The sequence below is a fragment of the Polypterus senegalus genome, chromosome 1 (genome assembly GCF_016835505.1).
Source record: "Polypterus senegalus isolate Bchr_013 chromosome 1, ASM1683550v1, whole genome shotgun sequence".
Taxonomy (NCBI): Eukaryota; Metazoa; Chordata; class Cladistia; order Polypteriformes; family Polypteridae; genus Polypterus; species Polypterus senegalus.
In genome coordinates, this window is record NC_053154.1 from 20,072,031 (window position 1) to 20,092,826 (window position 20,796).

The following is a 20,796-nucleotide window of genomic DNA, read 5'->3' on the forward strand; positions in this document are numbered from 1 at the left end:
AACTCAACCTCCTGACCTCGGACCATACTGTTTTAAAATACACGAGCAAATTTATCACCAAATCTCTCGACTATACGCTAACACTTGTACCTCTCCAGGATATGGACAGTTGTATGTTTTTGACACAGCGCAAGCTACTGCAGTACGCTTACAAAATAAAGCAAACTGTGCATGCAGCGAAAATGTACTTCTCCAGCTAGATTCCATGCTCAGAACCATCAACCCCTTAGCTAAATCATACAAACACGTGCATGAAATCGCTCAGTCCAATCCAACAGCATTTGTACGAATGGGTTTCAAGGAAAACCCTAGGCGGGATTTACGACGAAAGAATGCTCTGACATTGCAGCGATTTTCGTTGGAGAAGATGGTGAAACGCCTGCCGAAAGGAACATTTGCATCTATCCCATACGCAACTCCTGTAAACAGATTTCCTTGCTCGATATGAATTGCGATCCTATAGTTTACCCACATTTATTCCCTTATGGAGACATTGGCTGGCACAAAGATTTACAACATGTTCCCGATAAAAGAACCGCCAAGCGAATAAGGCTTACTCAATGCCAATTTTATGAGTACAGATTAGCAATGAGGAATACATTTAGTATTTTGCAATCCAGCGGCAAACTATTCCAACAGTACGTCATAGATGCGTTTGTTAAAACAGAGGGCGCGTGTCTCAACTATCTCAGATTACATCAACAAGATCTGCGCGTGGAACAATACAGTGTTTGAATACAGACGCACTACAAGCAAACGCTGAAAATAACGTACGTGTAGGCAAAATGATCATAATACCGTCCACATTTCCAGGAAGTCCAAGATACATGCAACAAAACTATTAGGATGCCATGGCCATAGTACGTAAATTCTGAAAGCCTGATTTATGTATCACTTTCACATGTAATCCTACTTGGCCGGAAATTCTACATGCACACTGCGTCTTTCAAGAAGTATTTATTTCTTCTTGATTTCTGAATTCCTTTGTCACCGTTTTCCGTTCCTATTCTTACACCGCCATATGCTACAGCAGGCGTTGGCTAGTTAAAAAATGGATAAAAAAATAGTTTTAAAAGTAAAACTTTATTTATATTACTGTATGTAGTAGTTCTAGGTGTCCCACGCAGCTTCGCCCGCATAGTAGTGAAACAGAACAAACTTTAAAGACCAATAAACAATCACTCCAGCAGGTCGCAAAAGGTAAACCGACTCAAACGAAGGCTGGCGCGCAAGTGAGGAAGGCCCTGCCCAACTCCTCACTCCTGACTTCACGCTCCCCCACCCTCCCCTCTTCCCGCAGCCTTGGTCTCGGATTAGCATGAATAAATCAATCCTGCAAGAGAACTGTGATACTTGGCACAATGAGGATAGTCGCAATCTCCTCGCTGGGTATGTTATATAGTTAATACATTTATTTCAGTGAATGAAAGGGTCTGTTAATTTGTACTTTGAGTTGTAGAAAGGAAAACTTGTTCCAAACAGCTATTCAGAATATTCACCTGTTTTAATACCCTTTTCTGAGTTTAGTCCTACCAGGAGGTATCAAAACTCGTTTAGGTGTTAACAAAGATGCGTGTAGAGACATGGTTTTTTTTTTCTTATTGCATACTAGCAGATTACCCAGTGGCTTCGCTCACTGAGTGGAAAGGAAAAATTTGTGGCTCTCATGAGGCAACGGCATTAATGACCCAAATCTATGATAGATTTGCCCCCGCATTTTAAATGTTGGCATAAGGCCAGACTCCTCAGTAGTAGCCGTGGTGCCAAACGATGTCATCTGAAAACACGAATTGTATTTCCTAATGTTCTGTAGAAAATGAGTTGAATGTGGATTTGCGCCAGAAATACTGTAAGAGACAACCATGGTTCAGGTGGATGGTTTAAAGGTGTTAATTTCACCTTGCTGTCTGAACAACACATCCCACGTGATTCAAATGTAACCCTCTTTGCTTGGCAGTACTCACACATGATGTCCATTTCTCCTATTGTAACTTTTGGATGTAGGCAATAATCTTTTTCAATGTTGTAATTGAATCCCTCCATATACAGACCCTGACGCCTGTGTGACGTGGTAGCCTGTGAATACTGCATCCGTCGAATTTGATTCTGTTCAGCACGTTGTTTGGATGTTTGTGAGGCCGTCAATTGTGATTTGTCGTATATGCTGATCAGCGAGCCTTCTCTCTGTCTGCTTCTGTCTCACTTTCTCTGTGTAACCTGACTGTTGCGGTCATACGTAATTTCTGTTTCAAACGCGAAAAGAATTTTATATATACAGTATATAGTACTGGTGCTTTATTTTATAGCCAGAATTAGAGGCAGCAAGTCTTATCCATTGTTATATAAGATATCACCCTGGAGATATGTTAAATGGTTCAACTTAGGAACCACACCTCTTGGTAAGGACCTGCTGTTGGCATAGTTGGTGACCCTATTCCTTAAATATTTAGGAGTTTCTGACTGCTAGTTCAGCACATATGCTGATCTGCCCAGTACATGGCTTTATAAAAGTGTGATTTAGTCAGTAAAATATTGCATATCAATGTTTAATTGTATGGAGTCCTATCTTGTTGAAAAAATGTTTATTCTCCACTTCCCATGCAAAATTGTTCATTTAGGGCAATATCAGCGAGCAGGACTTTGCTCAAAATCAGTAGTTCTCTTGCATTATATTGTATTAATAACTACAGTTTTCATTCAAAATGTGTCCTGTGTTTTGCATGTTCACAGACTCTTGGCCAATGCTTGCATTCTCCAATATAGATTATTTCAAGCTTTTTTTCCAGTGATGGTCTAAAATGTACAATTGTTTTAAAAACTCAGAAATTTGAGTATCGCAGTATTTTTCCAATATATTCCTTTTCTTTATATAGGGGAAGAAAAAAGCAGTTTACCTTTATTTTTTAACATTATGTCTTGAAAGTCAGTCTTTAGTGGTATAAAGTTTATGTAACAAACTTTAATTTTTACACTTTGGCCTTTAGTTTTATTACCCTTTGTGGTGTGTGTATGTGGTGTTTTTTTTTGTTTGTTTTGTTTTTTTGTTTTTTAATAAAAAATGCTTTTTTTTCTGTTGCTCATGATTTCCAGGCTAAATTTATGCTTTCTAAGATGTTTTCTTAAGAGAACAAAGACCGTTAATGTGGTGTTTCTTTACAGTTTCAGCCCAGATGTTTTCCTAGAAGTACTGCGGCTAGGTTTTTTGGATCAGAAAGAAGATGGAAAATTAAACTGTTAAACAAATACTTACATTTCAGATACTGTATAATTTTTGTTAAATTGTATCTTTTTCCCCCAAACATCTTTTTCAGATTAATATTACTCATGGAAGGAGTGGAATAGATCTCCTTTTAGAATTGAATAATTCGTTTAATTGAAGGTTTTGCTATGCTGTTGTGGCAGATCAGAAAGGCATAACAGATGACTCTTTTGGCTGTTTTGTTGTACACTTTACTGAGGAGTGGTTTGTCTTCTATTAAGTTTGACATGAATATTAACTTAAGAAAATATATTTTTTCCCCTCCTGTTTCTCCTTTGAGAGCAACTCAATCAGTCTTTTCCAAATCTATGCCAAAAAACCTCAAGATAATACTGTAACCATGGTGTTTATTATAAATTGGAGCAGGTGAAAGTCAAGGAAAATGAATTTTGTTCTTGCGTTTACAAATAATGTGTGATCTTGAAAATGTATGTCCACAATATGAAAAAGGAAAAAGTAGATAAAATGTGCAACAAAGGTAAATCACAATGAAGAACTACAAAAGAGAAATCAATCTGGAAACAAAACACTATGTGAAGATTAAACAATAGTCAGCTGTGTTATTCTAGGCCAGGAAAAATATCATGGTTGTGTAGGTGATGTAATTAGGCCATAGTTTCTTTCTCTTTGCTTAACTATGTAGAAGAGCTCTCTTATGCCCTTGCTGAAACCTCTTTAGTATGGCCCTAAAGCTTCTAGAGCTTTTCCAAAGACAGGACCTATGTTCAAGCGTTTTTTTTTGTGCAAGGTTTATGTTTTTAGGTGCAAGTGTGTCTTGAACATACTTTGAAATGTTTTGATGGAGTATTATGCATAATTTGTTTAGGTAATGCTCTTGTATGGTCTCTACAAGTAAAAAGCAAGTAATGTAACATTTTTTGTAAACGTAAAATTCATTTATTAATTCTTTAGATTATGAGTATGAATGTGGCCATTCACCCAACTGACTTTTCAATCGATGTACATCTTTATAAAATAAATGAATAAAAAAAAGTCTTAAAGTAAAACTTTATTCATACTACTGTATGTAGTAGTTCTAGCTGTCCCCCGCAGCTTTGCCCGCATAGTAGTGAAGCAGGACAAACTTTAAAAACCAATAAACAATCGCTCCAGCAAGTTGCAAAAAGTAAACCGACTCAAAAGAAGGCTGGCGCGTGAGTGAGGATGGTCCCACCCAACTCCTCACTCCTGGCTTCACGTTTCTCCCCTCCCCTCGGCCCGCAGCCTCAGTCTAGGATTAGCGTGAATAAATCACTCCTGCAAGAGAACTGTGATACTTGGCGCAATGAGAGAAGTCGCAAAATCAACCGGAATGTTCAAGCATATTATAGAAAAAAACCTGTTAAGTAGTTATCTCGTGAAAAGCAGAAAGACAGACAGATGTTGTATTTTATATTGATAGAGATGTAGACTTTTATTTGTATTAATATTTTGTTATTAGTTCTCTTCCAAATATTATTGAAATATTATTGTTCGCTAAAGTTATCTGTTAATTTTAAAGTATCAATTGATGTCTACTTTACTACTTTCTACAAGATAGATATAAGAAGTGCATTCCAGGACTTAAGGACATATCGTACTCTCAAAGACTTGGAGAATTAAACCTGTTTAGTCTTGGGCAGACTGCGTGGGAACGTAATCCAGAACTTGGAAATTCTCAAGGGCATTTATAAAGTAGATTCAGATGGAAATTAGGTGCACCACCTAAGCGGTCGTGTCAGCGCCATACACTAACCCGATTTCTTTTTCTTCGGTTATAGTCTTGAATAAAAATGCACTTGTTGTTTGTGTACCTTTTGTGAAAGTGTTTACAGTGATCCCTCGCTATATCGCGCTTCGACTTTTGTGGCTTCACTCCATCGCGGATTTTAAATGTAAGCATGTCTAAATATATATCACGGATTTTTCGCTGGTTCGTGGATTTCTGTGGACAATGGGTCTTTTAATTTATGGTACATGATTCCTCAGTTTGTTTGCCCAGTTGATTTCATACAAGGGACGCTATTGGCGGATGGCTGAGAAGCTACCCAATCAGAGCACGTATTACATATTAAATAAAACTCCTCAATGATGTACGATATGCTTCCTGCGCGGTGCTTTGCACATTTCAAAGCTCTAACAGCCCGTATTGATTTTTGATTGTTTGCTTTTCCCTACCTCTGTCTCTGACATTCTCTGCTCCTGATGATGGGGTGTGAGCAGAGGGGCTGTTTGCACAGAGGGTGTTTGCTTAGAAGATACGGACGCTCCTCTAAAATTGCTGAAAAGACTACCTTCACATTGATCCTTTCATTGCGGCGGCTTTATCACGGTGCTTTGTTTACTTAAAAGCCCAACAGCCCTATTGATTTTTGTTTACTTTTCTCTCTCTCTCTCTCTGATATTCTCTGCTCCTGACAGCACTCCTTTGAAGAGGAAGATATGTTTGCATTCTTTTAATTGTGAGAAAGAACTGTCATGTCTGTCTTGTCATGAAACACAGTTTAAACTTTTGACTAAAGGGTGTTATTTCATGTCTAGAGGGCTCTAATAATGTTAAAAAACGTATTTAGAAAGTCGTAAACAGGTTTTCTATGCTCTAACTGCGAAAATATTTATAAATAAAGAATCCTACTTCGTGGAAATTCATTTATCTGTCTGGAGCGGATTAACCGTGATAAACAAGGGTTTACTGTATAACTGTGCGGAGAATATTTATAAACAGTGTGGGAGAGTTTCTAAGGGCTTAAAATATATAAAAATAACCATACAAACATATGGTTTCTATTTCACGGATTTTCACCTCCACGATCGAGGAGGGATTACTGTATTTGATATTTAGACTTCAGTTTTGACACATTATACACTTCATGTCAAAATTGTCATTAGTACTATAACGTGAAAAAAGCTTCTGTTTTATGTATGCGTTCAACATTTCTTGCCTTGCATTTCTTGTCATCCTACATTTACACAGACCGTTGTAGACACGAAACACACATGAAATGCATGTTTTTCAAATAACGGTATATTTCCCCACGCACCTCACACCAAGATTAACAGATTTTAGCTGGGAGAACGTTTTTGCCCAAAGTGAGCATAGGAGATTGGGATAGCAGGCTGCTTCCTGCTTATGCTGATTGACACATTTACAAAACAGAAAACACTAATGCAGAGGTGCGAAGGAATTTAAGGTGGCCTGGGATTACGAGGTTTTTTTTTTGTAGGCTTCAGGGATTCTAGTGTTAAGAAGTATCTGAATATGATATTAGGGCAGCTTAACTGCTAGCTAAACAAAAGAGCTTGATGAAATGAATGGTGGTCTCTCTGTTGTCAAATTCCTGATGTTCTTATATACCTGTATGAACCAATTCCTTTGATAATTTTTAAACACTTCTGTCATGTCCACTCGTAATCTTAAATTGCTTCAACTAAAATGATGCAAATTCCCGAATCTTTCCTTGTAGCTCATACCCTTCCTTAATAATTCTTGTTATTCATTTGTGGACTTACTCTAGTATTGATTGTTTTTCTTTTATAATTAATGGATACTTTATAATAAATGGTTACCAAAACAGTTTTCCAGATGAGGTATCACAAGTTTGTTGTACAGCCTTATGGGTCATATTGAACAATATATGCTTTGTAATCCCACATCCTGTTTCCAGTGCTTTATGTCGTCTTCTTCAGCATACATTCATCTTTCTACTTAAGTCCGTTATGAAGAGCACTGCCTACATTAACAATGGCAGTATTTATTTATTTATTTTTTAACAGCTAAGTTTTAGTTTTTGTCACCTTTTATATTAGTTTAGTTTTACTTACCAAACATGCCCATACAGGCACTATTTTGAAAGTGTAAAAACACGGTTTTCTGTATAGATGTCAAATTGTATATCCTCATTGTTGTACTTGTCAACTTAGTACAATTTTACTTTGATAGAACTGATAATGTGGCAGTTCACGGCTTCCAGTATAATCCAAAAAATGCAAGAATCAAATAGGCAGTATTCACTGATGTAATTGGCTTAAATTGATTGCAGGTTAAAGTAACAAATAGTTATTTAATTTCACAAAAGCTTTTTTTTTTTTATCCTTCAGATTCATTTTGCGAGCAGTAAAATTAACCACACACACATACTCCTGTATTTATTTTAGGTTTTTCTGGATGCTAATTATAATGTCATAAATTCAATTATTCCACTTTTACTTTAGAAGTGAGTTTGAACAAAGCCAGAATAATTGAACAGTTGGAATTTAGGTAATAACTGTGTTCTTTTTTTTTTTTTGTTGGTTTTTGATTTAATAAGAAAGGTAACAATAACCCGTATGCATTAGTTATCCAAAGTACTTGTTTAGCCAGCAGGATGTTCTAATTGGTCAGGTTGGGGCCCATTTTTAATGTTAAATATTGGTTCGGGCTGGGTGTGTTTTTATATTTCTATATAAGCTTCATCCCCCCCCCCCTTTTTTGATGTATAATTCCACATGCCACCTCTAACACTAACACCGCCATCACCCTCACCAACGTTCATTTTTGTGGGCGTGTTTAACCTGAGTGATGACCAAGTATGGTGCATCTTAGCAATGGATGAAATACAGCGTAAACGTTAAAAATGGAGAATGACTCAAAATACCAAAACAGTTGTTGTAACAAAGGTGAAACAACTCTCTAGTTATGTATGGTGTAAATCCAGTTCTGCAGTATGATAATAAAAGATTTGGCATGTCTTCAGCAGCATGTGTGCCGTGGGTGCAGCCGCTTGATTTTGACAGTGTGTGCTAGCAGTCCGAGGCAAACATCCATATCACAGTACTTCTTTGCACCTGTTAAGTCAGTAACAGCTCCTGTCAAAGCAAATGTTCCTGATAATTGAGTTTACTTTGTCTGTCGCAATATTAGACCTTTTTCTATGGTAGCAGGAAAAGGTTTTCTTGATTTAGTAAAGGAACTTTTAAACTTGGGAGCTGGCCATGGTCAAATTCCAATCTAAAGTGTGTTACTTGATTCTGCTACTATTTCTCATAAGGAGATTGCTACAACAGAAAGACAAGATGTTGTCTGAGAAATATCAGAGATTGTGTCTGATATTGATTTCAGAATGACCACAAGTATTTGAACTGACAATTACTGCAAGGTCAGTTACCTGACAATTACCTGCCACTATGCCACACCAGAGTACAAGTTTAAAAGCAGAGTGCTTACCACTGCAATATTCCCCCCTCAATGAAGCATAAAACAGTTGACAACATACAGAGAGTGTTGCATCAACAGGTCATGCATTAGCTCAGATTTGATGCTGCTGTTATGAACAATATCATCTGGATAACTGATCAAGGACAAAACATCATTTCTGCACTTGTGCCCTTTCATTGTGTGAACTCCCAGGATAAAAATGCCGTTCTCAAGCATGCACTAGATGTTAAGGAGCTTTCAGATATTATCCCAGAAATTGCAGAAACATTGCTGGCAGTGAAGGCCTTAGTAAAATATGTGAAGCAAACAGGTCTAGTAAGCCAGCTGACAAAAACAGTTAGGCAGATGTCAGACACAAGGCTTACGAAATGCAAAGTAAATCAGGGTCAGTCAAGATAAACAAACAATGCATCCCCCTACCAATTCATTTCCTCCTTCGTGCTTGACAGATTGTGTTACACTCTCCTACAGTATCCCTTCATTTACTAATCTTCATCTGTTAAGTGTTCTCTTTGATCCAAACACTTCAAACTTGGATCTGTCCATACATAGGGCTGTTTTCTAAACATCTAATGTCCAATATCTGTATTTTTTTGTACTTGTTAACCCTCCTTGATTGCCAAAAGTGTCTTTTTCTTTGAAACTCTGCCTGAAAGGCCAGCATCGGATGTTTGACCTGTGTTGTTCAATGAAGCTGCCCACTGTGGATCTGTGATGTGCCTATTGGTTTCTGAAGTAATTGATCCCTTGTGCAGTAGAGCATCTGGGTCTTCCATATCTCTGTATGCCTTGGAGACATCCAGTTTTCTTTTTCTTCCTTTTTTTGTTTTGTTTTACAACAGTAGTGTGTGATTTGCACAAAATCTTGTTTTTTTGATAGCCTTCCACATATGAATCAATGTTAACTTATTGTGCATAGAATAACACATTTTTCTAATCTGGTAAATAAAGCCTATAGCAAAAAAGAAGCATTAAAACAGATTTATTTCACTTTACAAAGAATAATACAAAATTGGGGGCATGACTACACAAATTGTCCACGGCCTCCATCCAACTCCCCAAATCATAGAAATGCAGAATTTGGTACATTGAATGTTATTCTTTTCTGGTGAGATTTTGTTAAAATTGATGAGTATACCTTTGGCCCTTTTTGAGTCATCATTTACCCTATAGTCTGAAAATCCTTTATAGTGGAATGGCTAATATATGGATATGGTCCCATTTCTCTTGAATTTAATTAATTTCATAGTCTGCACGTGTTTAGTGTTCCTGTGTTTCATGTGTGCTTTATCAAATGACCATCCATTTTAAAGTAAATACATGTTTTAAAATATTAGGAATTGGACTCTTCACCAACCAAACCTCGCCACAAGGAAAATTAATAAATGATCAATTACATTTTACACTTTATATGTAACTAGTTAAGCTTAAAGTCTGTTTTTATTACTTCCATTTCTGCAATATTTGAGACTAAGTTATTATGCAATCAGTTATTCATGCAGTTTTAGCAGCATAAGAATAATGATTTTTGTGTTTTTTTGTGTGTTCTTGTTTTTCTAATAGAATGACAAAATGTGATGTGAGAAACTACCTTGAGAAGATATACAATGTGCCTTTGGGACCAGTGAGAACTAGAATCCAGTATGGTAAGTAATATTTTAGTGTTTTTTTAAAAAAAAGTAAAGCGAGGTGTACATATTGTGATCTTATTAACAATGGTTCTATATTAATAGTGCTGATCCTGCTTTTCTTAAACATACCATTTCATGTAACCTTCTGTCCATTACTAATTCTTCTAAATTTCTAAATTCAAACAGGAAGACAAAAGGCAAGAGGTACTTCCATGAACGTACACTTTGTCTTCTAAAGTAGATTTTGTCCTCCCTTTAAATCACAGTAAATAGTGTAGGAACTTAAATGTTACAAGCATTTAGGTTTGTTTCTTTTCGGTTTGTTTCTTATCAATATTTAGGATTTCATTGATGACTAGCTCTCAACTGTTCATTTTCATTTATATTCAGAAAATGTATTTTAGTACTAATATTTTAGCCTGTGTCATAAGCTTTTACCATTCGAACTATGCTATAATTTTGTTATATTTCATTTTATTAAGTGCACTTCAAATTAATAGCCCATTGACCAGCTATGCAGAGTATAAATATACCTACAGTGCATTGGTTCAGATTCCAATTTTTTAGGTCAGCCACATTTTTACATGGATACGGTTTCTGGTAAACTATGACAGTTGCATTTGAAAACGGTACATCTTAGAATAGATCTCTTATTTAAAATGATTCAGCCAGTCTAAGGCAGACAAAGTGTCGCCATGGACACTGTTAGGGATGGGAAAGAGGAGTAGGGATTTAAGAAGAATTTGTTAGAATTAGTAATGGCTAATCAAAGCTGTTATTACAGTTAAATAACAAATAGAATAACAAATTAATATAGAGGTATACTGCCTGAACGGCACCTGTAACATGAGTATGCAACGCTATGCCAAGGAGTCTTGATTTAAATGCAGAGAGCGAGTGGCAGGCTTTTACAGAGTTTGATTAACCTATAACTAAACTTTCAGCCTCCCACACTAGTTTTGTTTATGCTTTGAATTTTAAATAGGCTTACATCTTGAGGTTGTAATGTGCTTACTATAGCAATGGCACTAAAGGTCCTGTAAGGCATGGGAGGGCTAAACAACTTATGATTTTATGAGTGGAAAGAAGGATTTTAAAATTAACTCTGATCTTATGCTGAAGCCAATGAAGTGACTAAAAGACAGAGGTCGTAAGGTCATACTGCTTACTTCTAATTATAATCTTTGTTCTTGTGTTTTAAATAATCTATGAGGTAGTAAAAAAAAATTTGAAGAGCCTTACTACAAGGTATAACAGTAGTCACAGTTGCTTGAAACAATCAAAATTTTCAAGATCCTTTAAATTAGCTTAATTTTGCATAATTTGTAAGCTAGAGAAAGCAACTTTATGAAAGGATAGAAATGTGATGAATAAAGGTTTAAACCTGTGTCAATTATATTGACTAAATTTTGATACATTTGATTAAACAAAATTAAAGTGTTTTGAGTTAAATTCTTTTAGCATTGAGTTACTATTCCTACTAATACTAATCATTAATATAACATCTGTTTAGTCTGAATATAAACAAATTATTCATCTTTTATTGTGCAGCAATAAAACATTAGTGATGTAGCTAATCCATTTGATTTAAATAAATACAACTGGATATCATCATGAAGAGACCTTCAATGAAATATACGAGGTACCCAGCACCAACTTGATAAGTGTTTGGGAAGGATTGCTTCACTGAACTAAATACTGTTGGGATTTACTCTAGTGTCCTTCGGTCATATTTTGGATCAAGCAGGTGAAAAAATGCTGTTTACAATTTGACTGTTACATAAGTTCTCCCCAAAACTATGTTTTATTTGGCTCATAAAATGATGAATTTTAGTATATGTATTATCATCTTGCAGAATATTATCTTGGAATCTTCAAGCAGATTCTGTGTTGGTTAGATAAAATCAGAATTAGTGCATCTCTTCTTGCATCTTTAACATTGTAAGACCAAAAGGAGCATGATAATGTGAATTAGATTTTGATAAAGAATAATTTTTCAAGAGCAAAAGAGTATCTGTTCAGTGTTAAAAGTTAAAGTAAAAGACTTCAGTAGTGCCGTCTAAAGTTTTAAAATGGTCAGACTACGCTACAGTTACTTAAAATTTATCAGAATACTAGGGAAGCTTCATGTTTTTACAGTGCTGTGAAAATGTATTTGCTCCCTCCCTTATTTCCCCTATTACTGCAAAAGTTTTGCCACTGTATGTTTTCAGGTCTTTTACCAGAATGTAATATCAGATCAAAGGCACTTGAGTGAACAAATAAACCATAAACCCTACTGAAACCTGTAGGGTGAGCTGAAGAGGAAAGGGCAGAAGAGTGGACCTATGACTGTCTGTCTGTGCTGAGGCTGATTTTTCGCATCTGATATTGTAAATATTTGACACTAAAAAAAGTCTAGTTTTACATGAAGTACATCTGAGTGAACAAATCACATTTCTTCAAAAAGTTGTCATTAAATTAATTAAATTTGCTCAGCAATAATCAGAATTATGTGACAAAATAACTGCTAATTCAGAAAGACTAGGTTTTCTAGCATCAACTGCCGATTTCAGATCCTGCCACAGCATGTATGCTTGGTCTGGGCTTTGTGTAGGCCAGTCCAAAGCATGAATTTTTTTCCATTTCAGTCATTCTGGTATGACGGAGATATCCTGTTTTTAATCAATGTTTTTCTGAATGATGCAACCATTTTCTATACACGGATATAGAAAATTCTTATTCTATCCGGAAAATTGGGCCTTCTCTTTCTGAATTTTCTGATACATTTGCTTCAGTTATGATAAGTCTTGAGGCATCCTCACATTATCACAATACCAGACCATTATGTAATGGGTTTGCTTTATGTTGGATATAATGAAACCTGTGCTATTCAAAAAGTTTCATGTTTGTATCACTTGTGAGCAGAACATCCTCTTAAAAACTTAAAGATTAAATACAAAAACACCAAATCAGAAAAAGTTGGGAAGGTATGGAAAATGCAAATAAAAAAAAAATCTTCGTGATTCTTAAATTTACTTTGACTTTTATTGTATTGCACAGTACGAACCCAAAGTATTTCAAGTTTTGTCTGATTTAACTTTATTTCATTTGTTGATATACATCCATTCCTGCATTTCAGGCCTGCAACACATTCCAAAAAATGTTGGGACGGTAAAGCATTTACCACTTTGCAATGTTTCCATTCCTTCTCACAACACTTGAAAGACGTTTTGGCAATGAGGATACCAAGTGATGAAGTGTTTCAGGTGTTAATATGTCCAATTCTTCCCGCAAACACATCTTAATGTGTGCAACAGTATGTTGCAGAGGTCAAATTTTCCATTTAAAAATTCTCAACACATTCTTCATTGGGGTCAGTCAAGTACTCATAACCTTTTTCTTCCTCAACCAAGCATTTGTAACGTGCACAGAATGTGGTTTTTCTTTGTCTTGCTGAAAATGCACGGACATCTCTGGAAAAGATGTTGTCTTTTTGTGTTGCTTGAAAATCTTAATGTACTTTTCTGTATTAACACTGCCATCACATAATTATAAATTACAGACACAGCCCCATACCATGCCAGACCCTGGTTTAGGAACTTTTTCTGATAACCATCTGGATGGTCCTTTTTGTCACTGGTCTAAAGCACTCAGCATCCACTTTTTCCAAAAAAGATCTGGAATACTGATTTGTCTGATTACATAAGGCTTCTTTTTCGGAATGACACTCCACGTCGTAGTGCTTGACAAAAATTTTCGAAAGTGCTCCCTTGCCCATGTTGTTATATCAGCTATTGATGACGGACGGTTCTTGATACAGTGCTTGCCGTCTGAGAGATAGGAGATCATGTGTGTTCAGGTTAGGCTAGCGCACTTGCCCTTTACACAATGAAATTCCGCTAGATTCCTTTAATCATTTAGTATTATGCAATGCAGAGGGAGAAATAAGCAAATCCCTTTCAATCTTTCTTTGAGGAACATTGTTTTTAAGCATTTCAATAATTTTCTCATGCATTTAGACAAACTGGAGATCCTCTGCCCATCTTTGAACCTCCAAGACTCAGCCTTTCGTGAATACTGCTTTTGTACCAAATCATGATTTTTCATCACCTGCTGACATTACCTGTTTGAAACCATATCATTTTTTAATTATTTTACCTTATTACTGCCCCATCTCAACTTTTTTTGGAATGTGTTGCAGGCCTGAAATGCACAAATATCTTGTGTTCATACTGTCTGCAATGAAAAGAAAAGAAAAATGTTGAATTAAATTAAAGAATCACTGCATTTCTTTCCCATTGTCCATATCATCCCAACTTTTTCTGATTTGGGGTTGTACAGTCCCCTCTGCAATTATTGTTACCCCTGGTAAAAAGGAGTGCAAAAGATTGAGGAAGAGGAAAAAAAAAAACTTTTTGGAAAATTACCTTAATGTCACATTGAGAAAAGGAGAACTCTGACCATTAATTGAAGTAAACGTATTCTGAGAACAAAAGGCCCTCATCAAGAAATACTTATTTTAACAAAAATACATGTGCCACAATTATTGGCACCCTTCCATTTAATACTTTGTACAATCTCCCTTTTCCAATTGAACAGCATTGAATCTTCTCTTACAATATCTTGTAAGGCTGGAGAACCTACAGCTGGGAATCTGAGACCGTGCATCATTACAGAAAACCTCAAGAATACCACTCTACTCAGTCCTTTCTCTTATTTCAGGCTGCCTCCACTCCTCTCTCGTAAGCTCCATTCTCTTACATCTGACTCCGGCTCCCTTGCTGGAGTGAGGCGGCCTCTTTTATACCGTACCCAGAAGTGCTCCAGGTGCTCCTTGATCAAGTTCCGACAGCACTTCCGGGTGTGGCGGAAATGCTGTAGACCACAGTTTCAGAACTGTCCAGGCGCCCCCTGGTGGTGGCCAAGGGCCTGCGCAGGGTGGGGCTGCCCTCTCGTGTCCCGGGGTAGGTACTGCTGGTGATATGTCCAGTCCCCAGGTCCTTTCCTCAAAAGGGCGTCTGTCACACAGGAAATGATAAATATTGTTTCAGGACACTACACACTTTATTTTTATTGAAGCTGCAAGTTTTTATGTTATTGGTTCATGTAAACACAGTACATTCCAGAAATACACAGATTCAGAATTCATGCTCTTATATGATGACTGTCCTCTGAGTCAGCCTCTCTGAGAATTAACTGCGTGTTAACTTCCAACAGAAATTGATTTAAGCCTAATCTCTTGCATCTGTGAAGCAACACGAACCACTGTAGTGCTCCAGTCTCATTTACATAAGTATATATATTTGGTTACCAAAATTACTATGAAGCTGCTGCTTCTTTTTCCTCTTCTCATTCTCTACCACCTTCTCTTGCTGTTACACTATTATGGGTGTGGGTGCCTCTTCTGCAACACACAAGTGAGATGCTCACCTAGTGTTTTGTGATGGTTTGATTTGAAATCAGAGTGCAAAAATAGCCAAAAAAAGTACAGTTTGTCAAATAAGTGTAAAAGATAAAAAGGCCAGCACACTCCTTTCTCTATATTTTATTTATTTGGATGTCAAATGAAAGCCTTAAGCGTTTTTTTTTCTTAATTTTTTTTTAACAAAATTGTCATACAACTACAGTATTTTTCTTCGGAATCTGCATGGCATTCGATACAAGTCTTCCAGCACTTACCAAGTCTATGGATTGTTCTAGAAAAGTATTTTGGTCACTTGCCCAGCCATTCATGCACCCTCTTTTGATGACTTTGAAAGTCTTTCTGCCAGCTGATTCTTTGAATTCTCCAAAGATGTGATAAACATTGCTGGCGAGTATTATGAAAGTGTAAAACACTTGAAGTGCAAGTTTTTGTTGGTTACAACCTTTGCATGAGCAGTATGGGGCTGAGTAATAACATATTGCAGCAAGAACTGAACCTCCATTTGCTGATTATTTTCTGTAAGATTCATCCCTTTGCTCTAAAATCAGATGAACAGCACCATGTAGCTCACCTGCACCATGTGCTTCCACCTGCTAGACATTTATTGCTAGCGATGTTAAGGTTTTCATTTGACTTGTCCTCATATGAAACAAGTACAATATGCACTGTGAAATCAATAAAATACATTCAAGGTGTAATGTTAGCAGGCAATTTCCAGACATTGATGGCTTTTCCTGGGATCACTGACTGTGACTTTATCTTGTTTCCTACAAGGCAATAAAAGTAGGTAATGCCAGGAAATGTCTGCACATGTGAATGCTGTTCCGGTGCATCCAAATGGTAAACACTTCTGTTTTTTCAAGATGACATTTTGATTGTAAAGAGCATTTGCGTTTTCAGTTTTGTCAGTTTCTTACACATGGCAAACATGGCTGAAATCCTCAATATCTCTGCCAAAATAACACCCTTCAGTTAATTTCTAAAGTTTGGAAATTTTAGTATTTAGTTTACAGTGAGTGTTTTCAATGAAATTTTGGTATATTGCTCCTAATTTTTTAACCATTTAAAATGGTGTTTATATTAATTTTTGCAATGTTCGTCAAGCATTGTTTAAAGAAATACTTAAATGTCATATACAGTAAAATGTTAAGATTTTGTTTTTTTTTTAATCCGAATCTAACAGAATTCTATGCCTTATATAGAGGAAATTTTCCTTTTCCCTTTAAAAAAAAATGAGGGGTCCTCTTTTCCTTAAAATAACAGCTGTGCACAGCTGTACTGGAGCCAGGGAAAAGGCTTTCATTTTAGGCTGTCTTAAAATCTAATTGCAAAGGCTGATTTATGGCTTGTGTTGGACTGATACCTGTTGCGTCAAATGTTCCTGTTGAGTGGGCAAAGAGTTAATCGGTACCAGAGTAGACAATTTATTTTTTTTTTTTTTTGTGGGAAGTGTTCACAGTGACAAGGCCCAATTCTCTGTCCATGATATGTATTTTGGAGGATGTTGCTATAGTTACCTATTGTAGATCTGAGAAATGTAATTAGATATCAAATTCAAACGGACCAATATACAGACTAAACAAAAAGAAGTATGTTTTTATGTTTTTACTTTGTAATGTTAGGTCAATATTTAGTACTATTTGTTTCATTTTTGAAGTTTTCCCAGTATGTTTGCAATTTAGATTTTTGTGTAAATTCTGGCTTATCAGATAATTTTAGACATAAAATGTTACATTTTTAAGCTTGTGCAGTTGTTTATATTCCTGGAAATGTTACGTTTCATCCAAGCAAGTACCATGTTTTACCTTAAATAAGCAAATGTAATCTTTCTCTGTACAAGCAGATGCATCCAACCTCAAGAAGTGAATTTATAAGACAATGTCTTTAGCATTAGTATGTTTAGGTTATTATCAATTTTAAACAAGAAAACAAAATGAGGTTATTTATTTTCAGTCACTTTCTCAGGTAAGTGTATAATCTCTGAAGTACTGCTGACATAAGTAATGTAAAACATTTGTGCTGCAGTATATGAATACAGGGTTGTTTTTACTTTGAGGTTTTTGATTTTTTGATTTTTTTTCTTTTCTTTTTTGCTAGTGATTCAGGTCATGCAGCATTCACAATAATGATTGGTGAAAGTATTTTCTTTTATGAAGAAGATAAATTAAATTTATTGTATGTGGAATTATTTTAGGCTCAGAGGTCCACTGCTATGTTGACTTTTTTTTGTTTTTAAGAATTATGTTACTGCTATAATCATTTGTGGACATGCATTATTTTTTACATTTACATTTATTTGCTTGGCAGATGCTTTTATCCAAAGCAACTTATAACAAAGGACATTTGAGATACAACTGGTTACATTACTTTTAGTTTTTCTAGTTGGAGCACAAGCAGGTGACATGACTTGCTCACGGTCACGCAGGTAGAGGGATTTGATCCCACAACCTCAGGGTCTGAAGTCCAAAGCCTTAACCACCACGCCACATCATGCATGCATGTTTTATCATTGGTTGGCCATCCAATATTTTACTTTAAACATTTTTAAATTGTTTTTCTTCAAATTGGGGTGCTCATTTTGTAAGTTTTTTTTTTTTTGTTATCTTTATTGTATTGGCATAAAATGATTATTAGATAATGGCTATAGACATATTCTCTTATTATCCATAAACATGCTAAACATGTTAATGAATGCATTTCTTCTTTAGTAATGAATATGATTAGTTCTGTTTTTTGATTTTTAAAAATAAAATAGACATTTATGCAGTCTGGTTAGTTAGATTTACTTTTATTATATAGATCACCACAAACAGAATACCTTTAAATACATAAGAATTAATATTAAGAATTATTAATCCCCGCATTGCTACAGAACAAAAGTATCATATTTTTTATAAGAAAAGTCTCTATAAACTGCATTTTTCCCCTCCATCCAGGTACAAATAAAAAAAGAAATCATTTGAATCAGAGAGTGAAGCATCCCGATTACAAAGTGGCTTATGTTCAGCTGGTGAGTATGAACCCATCTATATATATCATTGTAAATGTTTAAAAATCCCCTTGCAATATTTTCCACTCGGACATGTTCTTCCGTTTTATTATGGTATTTATCAGTTTACATTTTAGCAGACCCTTTTGTTCCAGTTTGCAATGTGAGCATGTGTAGTTGAATTGTCTTAGGTGGTATTGTTTTCTCAGGTATAGTGCAAGCTGTTTTTACATGGACTTGTGTTTAAACACTAAATAAAATTCTAAAAATTTGTAACATATGCTTTGTATCAGAGTGCTGTTCTCTGTCATTGAAAACAGTCTTTAGTTAAACTTTACATGTAAACTTGCAGTGGTCTGTTATTTTCTTTTCCTTCCATACAAGGTTCAGAATATAGTTTTATAAAACTATGAATTGTAATTGTAATCGGTATATCAAAGCACCTGTCTAGTTTATGCTCTTTTGTCAAATGGTGCATAACAGCTGGAGTTATATAAATTCTAAAGGGTAGCATTGCGGGAATTTTATTTCTGATAAATTTTTAATTTAGTTACCTTGCTTGTTTATACAGGCTTTCTAAATTCAGAATACAATTTGGAAAATGTAAATACAAAGGAACTTTGTTCTGGGAGGATTTGTTAACTGAGGTGTAACTGTAGTTGTTACAGCTTAATGTTTCTGGCTTCACAATTTGAGGCTTACTGATTTATCTATAATGAAAGTCTTTTTAAAAAAAAAAAAAAAAAAACCAAAAACTGTTTTTTTATTTGTTTTTAATAATCATATGTAGATCAGTTTTATTTATTCTTAAATAGTCAGATAACTTAAATTTAGGGATGTCAAATTAGCTGATACTTGTTTACCAAGTCGATATCATAAGTTTGAAAACATAACAGTACTAGCTTTTTACAGTGTCAGTTGTACAGAGTAATAGTGGTATGGTGTGACTGCAAGTGGACAAATTACTTCAAAACGCACCATTGTATGTGAGAAAAGCGTGAATAAAAACTACATATGCAAATAGCGTACAGTATTAATGCTACTGAACCGTGTTAACAAATGTCAAACAGCAGAGATCATGTCTGGAAATTCTTTGAGGGGAATTTCGGCGTGTGACTGTAGGAGTACTGTTAAAATGAAAAAAGTGCAAAAAACACACACACAGGCTTTTGTCATTGATGCTTTTATCCCATAATGGAGGTAGTTCAGTAATCAGTTTGAGTGTGTTTTGAGAGTGCAGTGATATGAACGAAAACATGCAATTGTTTAATTTGGTGTCACACATTTCTAAGAGGAGATTAATTGATTGCAAATCTAATCGCGTTTTAATACAATGCCATACACAATTCCAAGAAAGGAACAGAGGCTTTGCATTCAACCTTAGAAGCATCCATCCATTTGCATATTGCAGTATAGATATTGACAAAGCAAGATAATTCCTGGTTGTATATTAATCTACAAACACTAAATGTGTGTCATTCTTTTGCTTTTTGAACTAATGCTTTTGAGTATAATCCTTAAAATGTGATTAAAATCTTAATGAAAAAGTGGCAGATGGTAAGCATTCTCTCACTTAGGAACAATTGAATACAAATAACATTGGTTGATCTAATTTTCTAATTCTGGATTTGTACACAGACAAAAGCAATAACAAAATATAACTTATCCAAGACACCTAGAAAACAGCTCAACAAAGGCTGTTTTGCTAGAGTTCTGAGGTAATGGATTAATGCAAAACTGATAAGTTTTGATTTCATACAGGAAGCCTTCAAGTTGGGACAAATGTAAAAAATATAGGTAGAAATTTTGAAAATTTCAAACTAGTTTTGTTAAACTTGACTTGCATGTATGGAATGTTTTTTGATTTTAATTAAATAGAATCTAAAAAAAATGATTGAAAATTATACCAGGAGTTTTGAGAGACTCATTCATTAAATATTACTCTTTACTTTTTCTTTAACTAGTTAATGTTGCAGTTAAAAATCTTATGGTGAACTTTATAAGCAGGGGTGCACATAAAATATTTACTCTTGTTCTCAGGGGAGAACCTGGGGTTGTTGCTTGGTCCTCACTTTTTTTTAAATACATTTTTTCCATGACCCACCTCATAGGATGAACACAATAGTGGGATACATGGATAACCTGACATCACATGTACTTTAATTTCAACTGAGAATGAATAAAGCCAGTACAACAAAATATCTGTTCTTTAAAGCACCGTGGTATGTAGCCTTCTAATGAAATGACAGCTTTTTAAGCACTGACAGGTTACTGCTATTTAAAAGCACTTAAAGTTATCTTATGTCATCATCATCACTCCCCTCCAGACTGTCTTCC

General features: G+C 35.4%; 1 protein-coding gene across 2 annotated transcripts in view; it reads left to right on the top strand.

Moving 5' to 3' along the window:
- mrpl23 (mitochondrial ribosomal protein L23) overlaps positions 1-20,796 on the top strand; it is a 117,820-nt gene that overhangs the window by 29,863 nt on the left and 67,161 nt on the right. For both annotated transcript variants that reach the window (XM_039744535.1, XM_039744542.1), the window contains exons 3-4: positions 9,996-10,078; positions 18,407-18,480. In XM_039744535.1, coding sequence (XP_039600469.1) covers positions 9,996-10,078; positions 18,407-18,480 — 157 coding nt within the window. The remainder of the gene's footprint in view (positions 1-9,995; positions 10,079-18,406; positions 18,481-20,796) is intronic.